The sequence below is a fragment of the Triticum dicoccoides genome, chromosome 2A, assembly GCF_002162155.2.
Source record: "Triticum dicoccoides isolate Atlit2015 ecotype Zavitan chromosome 2A, WEW_v2.0, whole genome shotgun sequence".
NCBI lineage: Eukaryota > Viridiplantae > Streptophyta > Magnoliopsida > Poales > Poaceae > Triticum > Triticum dicoccoides.
In genome coordinates, this window is record NC_041382.1 from 673,987,768 (window position 1) to 673,994,346 (window position 6,579).

Below are 6,579 nucleotides of genomic sequence, written 5' to 3' on the forward strand. Positions count from 1 at the left end.
AAATCTTTAAAAAAATGATCATGACAATGAAAAAAAGTTTCCTCATTTCAGTAAAAATGCATGTGTGTTTAAAAAAATAAGTATACAATGTAAAACAATGTTTTGCATAGTATTAAAAATGTACATGATATCTTAAAAAATGTTACCGCATTTAAAAAATGTTGTGACATTTAAAAAATTGAAGAAAACCAATAAAAACATAAAAACAAGAAAGAAAATGAAAACCAAAGCAATCCAATTAAAAAGAATGAAAATAGTGATACTCGAGAAGGAAACAAAGAAAAACGAAAAAAACCGAGAAAAGTAACAAAGAAAAAAAAGCAAAAAACCCATCAAAACCAAGAAAGGAACAAAGAACAACAAAAAATAAGAAAGAATGTTGAAAACCAATGAGAAAACAAAGAAAAATAGAAAACCATAAAGAAACTGAGAAAACCCAAAGAAATACATAAGCAAAGAAAACCAGAACCCGATCGAACGTTTAATAGCCAGATATAGCTCCCGGGTTTATGGACTTGATTGGCCTATGTTTATTAGGCTCAGTTTAGCCCAGCCCATGAATGAAAAGAAAGGGATCTAAAGTAATTAGTCCAGCCGTCTCCAAACTCTCCACCACCCAAACCAAATCCTCGCCAATGGCGCCACTACTCTTCCAAACCCACACGGCCGCGCAAACCTTCGCGCCGAGCCCGCGCGGCAACCGCCGCCTCGCTCCCGCCGCGCCCCACGCCGTCGGATTCCTCCGCGCCCTCTTCCCGGCCCGCCCGCCGCCGGCCAAGGCCGAGCTCCTCCGCCTCATCGCCGACCAGGGCCGCGGCCTCGAAACCCAGTTCGACCCGTCCCGCCTCGCGGACATCGTCTCCTGCATAGACGCCCTCGCTGCCTCCGCCCCGGACGCCGACACCGTATCGGACGCCGCCAAGCTCTCCGGCACCTGGCGCCTCCTCTGGACGACCGAGCAGGAGCAGCTCTTCATCGTGCGCAACGCCCCCACCTTCCGCACCGCCGCCGGCGACGTGCTCCAGGTCATCGACGTTCCAGGTGGGAGCCTCAACAACGTCATCACCTTCCCGCCCTCTGGCGCGTTCGTCGTGAACGGGAGCATCGAGATCCAACCACCCCAGCGAGTAAATTTTCGGTAGGACCTGATAACCTTTTTCTGTTGTTTAACAACTGCATTCCTGTTATGTCAAGGCGATATCGATGTTTATCATTTGCAGGTTTACACGTGCTATGCTGAAGGGGGGCAATTGGGAGGTTCCCTTCCCGCCATTTGGGAAAGGATGGTGAGTGCACAAGAGTTTGTTTGTTTGTTTGTTTGACATTAGCTTTACAAAACCATGTAAAAAGAACAAGATGTAAGCACAGAGACTTGGCGATTCAGTTTAATCACTCTCCTAAGATCAGAAGACTTAAATTCTGTTTCACTGAGAGAAATTGTGAGAAAATTTGTATGAGTAAGAATCAGATGAATCGATTGGAATTTCATAGAGATTCTAAGCCTCTGTGCCTAATGAATAACTTCCAAGTCTAACATTGTTTATCTCATCCTCACACCAACCTCTTGCAAACCTCCTTGCCAAGCCTCTTGAAATCTTTGGCAATAAAAGATTCGCCGTGGTTGATCCGTAAAAGTCGGATTGTTTCTTTTCTTCTTGGAAGATGGGGTGACACAGTTTCTGACTTCCAGATTCAGTTAGGTCCTTACATAGAAATAAGAGGAGATTGAGCAAATGATCAGGGATTTAGGAGCCTTTCTCACCACCAGATTTGTAAATGGTGTCTTCAATTCTTCTCATTATTATTTTTCTGGAAGAACAGGAGGGGAAGAATCTAGGCATGGAAGGCAGAATGCTTTATCGGAAAAATGATTAGCGGTCTCACATGGTATTGTCATGTTGCTAGACAAATCAACTAACTTGAGAAATGGAGATTGGCTAGACATTACTGGATTTGGTTGGCCCGAATCCAAGTCTGCTATGCCTATATTTATATATCCATGCAATTTTGCAAATACAACTCAATTTATTCATCTAAATGACACGGGTATCTGAGTAAGATATGGGAGGATTCAAGGTGATAATTTTCAGACTAGAAGCTAGATGTGTAAGATCAACCGTTTTCATGCCCTTCTTTCCTTGTCTATATATTGTTAGGAGATAGGACATGGGAGAAAAGCTTAATCAACCTTAACTTGGTTCTCTTCAGACAGTGAGCTAGAAAATAACAAATTTAATGTGGCCCTTTGGGTCCTTTTATTTATTTGAGCACCAGGTATTCTCAATACACATGGTAAATTACTAATGAAGACCAAAAGGCTAAATACTTATGTAATGTTAAACTGGCATTGATCCTTCCCTCTGCATATTACTGTTAACGATGTCAAACAGAATATTTCGCTTTCCTGCAATGATATTTCCATTATCTTCATTTTCAGGTTTGATACTATCTATTTGGACGATGAGATCCGTGTAGCGAAGGACATAAGGGGGGACTATTTAGTTGTCGAGCGTGCTCCATATTCTTGGAATGGATAGTTGCTAAATTTTTGGTGGGTGCTTATCCACTCACACTTCATATTATGTGCGTAGAGACAAAAGATTTGCAGGACCTCATAATTTCCGAGCAAGTCTTTACCATTTACTAGGCCCTTCATTTTACTACACGACTAGCTGAATTGCTCGTGCAGGTTGCAGCTAGATACTCTACAATAGGTAATACCTATTAGATACGTATGTATATGTTTGAAAATAGCACTGTAGTTTCTTCTGGTTGGAAATCAAGTTGTAAATCTTATGCAACTTCAGCACTTTAAAGATATATCTGATTAAAATGTGTTACTCCCATAAAAGAGGAAGATCCGCACTGCTTACTTTAGTGAGTCCAATTAGCAGTGCAGATCTTCCTCTTTTATGGGATTTTTTTCCAGCATTTCAGAGTGAATGTGGATTTAACCATGTTAGTAATATGAAAGGTATCATGCTCTGTATGGTTTTTCCTTTTGACAAAATAGCCATGGTGTGTTGCTAAAGATGGTTGGATAAACTTCAACCACATAAATATACAAAGATCTAGTGGTGGGGGTTTGGAAAATGCATGGTAAGTTCAATTTATGCTGTACATGCAATATTCTTCTTCCAAAAATTGGTTAAGACTTCAAAGTCAGTAATATTGTACAAATATATTAAACAGCAGGCTCCAAGCATATGCTGGTTATGCCCATCAAGTTGTAAAACGCCTCAATTGCAGTATGAAATGTTCAGGAACTGTCAGACTTCTTAAGCTTGGTATATAATTGTCATGGCCATGATAGTATAATTGCCAAATTGCAGCTATTTTGTTAGTATAATTGTGCATGTCAGATTTAGGTTTTGTAGAACTGGGTAAAGTATAGCTTGAGGAATAGGTTTGTGCATTTGATGCCTGTCCTCATTTGAGTCAGGTCAATGTTTCATTTTCACAAGAAGATTGTATGTGGTGTTTCAATATTGCTTTCTCTTTGGGAGAAGTGGCAAATCTACAGTTGCAAACTTAGCAGAGAGGAAAATTAAGATGTCTGATCTGTAACCACTTACCATGTTATCCAAGGCCCATGATAACTATGCTACAAGTCAAGCGTGTCTCAGGTACAGTGTTACGTTGTTCATTATCTACAAATAACTAAGATGAGATCAGTTGCATTGAATCCCTTTCTGATTGATACATGTGTGACATTTCAGAGAATTCAGGCCATTGTGTTTACTATTATGATTAATTATATATGCATATTTTTGTATTTGGGGAAAAAAAATCTACACTTAAGGTTCGCTGCAACTTGTGAGAAATTATTGACTATTGTACATTCATTTGTCTAAGAGCAACTCTAGCGAAGTCGACATATCAGGCTCATTGGCATAATACCCGTTGATGCGACGATTCTGGTAAAAAATGTACTCAGTTGCCATAAGCCTCCCGATTGGCATGAAAGTCTGCAATGTGTCTTTTGTCACCATGATAAGACAATAAAATATTTAATTTCCAATGCAAATTGGCTCGTTTTATATGGTCACTCCAGATAGCTTCTGGTTTGTATCTTCCTTATAGTGTTGCTAATGTATTTGACAACTGTTTTTTTTTAAAAAGGGACGCTTTATTACTTAAATACATCTGGCTACTGCATAGTTAAGATGCACATAACCAAACAATGTCCTCTCATTCAAACGAAAAATAAAAAGGCAAAATACAAAGAAACATGTTGAGTCCTTATAACGCCTAAAGCGGAGGGGAGGGGGGTCAATCCTAAGATCATGCTGCCACCCATGTTGGATAAAAGTATCCCTCGTTGTAGCCTCCGATCGTGTACACACCTTCATAAACATATCTCAATTCTCCACGCCGTGTAGAGAGGACCATAAACGAAGAGTCTCGATACATCTGTAGATAACGTGCATAAGAGAAGTATTTTTTTGTTAAAAACCTTATCATTTCTACATAGCCAAAGCGACCAAATAACGGCAAGCGCTCCCACCCTGAGAAGAGTTCTAAACTTGTGATCAATCCCATGTAGCTAATTACCAAATTCATTAGCAACGCTACAAGGAGGATACAAGCCAGAAGCTATTTGGATGACTGACATATAGAACGAGCCAATTTGCATTGAAAGAATAAATGTTTTATTGTCTCATCATGGTGACAAAAGACACATTTTCGACTTTCATGCCAATTCCTCTTAATAAGGTTATCTTTAGTAAGAATGACTCCACGACAAAGATACCATGCAAAGATTTTATTCTCAAGCGGTATCTTCATCTTCTAGATCTTCTTGTTACTATCAACTGGCAAGTCAGGCTGGATTAACCCTCTATACATGGATTCCACTGAGAACTGACCATTCCTATATAGGTCCCATCGGAATACATCGGACCCATCTGACAATTGCACTGTGGACAACCGCTGCAGCGGGATGTTCCACGATTGGAGTATGGGTCCAATTAAATCCCTTCTGAAGGTCACCCTTGGCGGAAATGATTCCATTACCTGGCGATAATATCACCCTTGTGACGCACAATATTGTATAGAGCCGGATATTGTTCCTGGAGAGTGGTATTTCCTAGCCACTTATCCTCCCAGAATCTAATTTTCGAGCCATCCTTAATTGAGAAGGATCCATAGCAGAAGAAATATTTCTTCGTAGCCATTTGACCCGCCCAAAAGTGATAATCCTCAGGCTTCCAGTATACTTGGGATACCTCTTTGGAGCCCACATATTTTCTCCCGAGGAGGGTTTGTCATACACCATCTTCCGTCAGTAATTTAAACACACATTTACCTAGTAGGGCCCGATTCTTAACCTCAAGGTCATGAGTGTCCAACCTGCCTTGGTCTTTGGGATGGCAAACCACACTCCATTTAGCCAGTCGATATTTCTTTATCTCGCTATCTCCTTGCCAAAAGAATATTGATCATAAATAATCCAATCTATGTAAAACTCCTTTCGGCAATTGGAGGAAGGAAATCATATATAGTACCATATTACTTAGTACTGAATTTATGAGGACCAGTCTTCCGCCTAGAGACACCATTTATCTTTCCAAATGCTAAGCATTTTTTGCAGCCTCTCCTCGCCGTGTTTCCATTCAGCATTTGCGAGTCTCCGATAATGTATCAGTATCTCCAAATATGTGACCGAAAACTGGCCCAGCCCGCATCCGAATAGGTCGGCGTACAGGTGAGCCTCATCTTGAGTCTCGCCAAAGCAAAACAATTCACTTTTATAAAAATTGATCTTAAGACGAATGCTGATAAAATTAATTTAAGATTTCTCTCTTTCTTGAGGTCATGATCCATGAAGAGAATCATATCATCGGCATACTGAAGTATAGAGAGACCACCGTCAACTAGATGATTTACCGCCCCATCAATTTATCCATCATCCTTGGCACGCTCAATCATGAATGCTAGCATATCCGCCACTATATTGAATAGATAGCGAGTCACCTTGTTGCAATCCCTTCTTCGTTTGGAAATAGTGGCCAATGTCATCATTGACCTTAATGGCAACACTACCTCCTAAAACGAAGCTATGGATCATAGCGCGCTCCTTTCATTTTGAGAGTATGTTGAAGAAATGTCCATTTGACTTTGCCATAAGTTTTTTCAAAGTCTATTTTAAGGACCGCCCCATTCAACTTTTTTTGATGTAATTCATGGATAGTTTCATGAAGGATAACAACACCATCTAGGATGGAAGAAGTGAGCCTAGCTCACTTGGCTAGTGGAGTGGATGTACAACCCAGCCACCCAGGTTCAAGTCCTCGCGGGCGCGAATTTGGGTTCTTATTATTTAAAAAAAAACTCGTTGTGGGGGGCTTCCCCCATCGCTTTCCTTTAAAAAAACATCTAGGATGTGTCCACCTTGCATAAAAGTTGTCCGTGAAGGACGAACCACATGTTCAGCTATTGAATTTAGCCTAATAGTCGCAACCTTTGTGAATGTTTTAAAACTAACATTAAGGAGGCAAATAGGTCTATATTGTTGTATCCTTTTAGCCTCATTAACGTTAGGTAATAAAATAATATCACTGAAGTTTAAATGAAACA

General features: G+C 40.3%; 1 protein-coding gene across 1 annotated transcript; it reads left to right on the top strand.

Moving 5' to 3' along the window:
• The first annotated feature begins 599 nt into the window (after window positions 1–599).
• On the top strand, window positions 600–2,833 carry LOC119356143 (probable plastid-lipid-associated protein 11, chloroplastic). Its single transcript, XM_037623057.1, has 3 exons — window positions 600–1,138; window positions 1,221–1,286; window positions 2,438–2,833. The coding sequence occupies exons 1-3, from the start codon at window positions 636–638 to the stop codon at window positions 2,535–2,537; spliced, it is 669 nt and encodes a 222-aa protein (XP_037478954.1). The 5' UTR covers window positions 600–635; the 3' UTR covers window positions 2,538–2,833.
• Window positions 2,834–6,579: the final 3,746 nt, after the last annotated feature.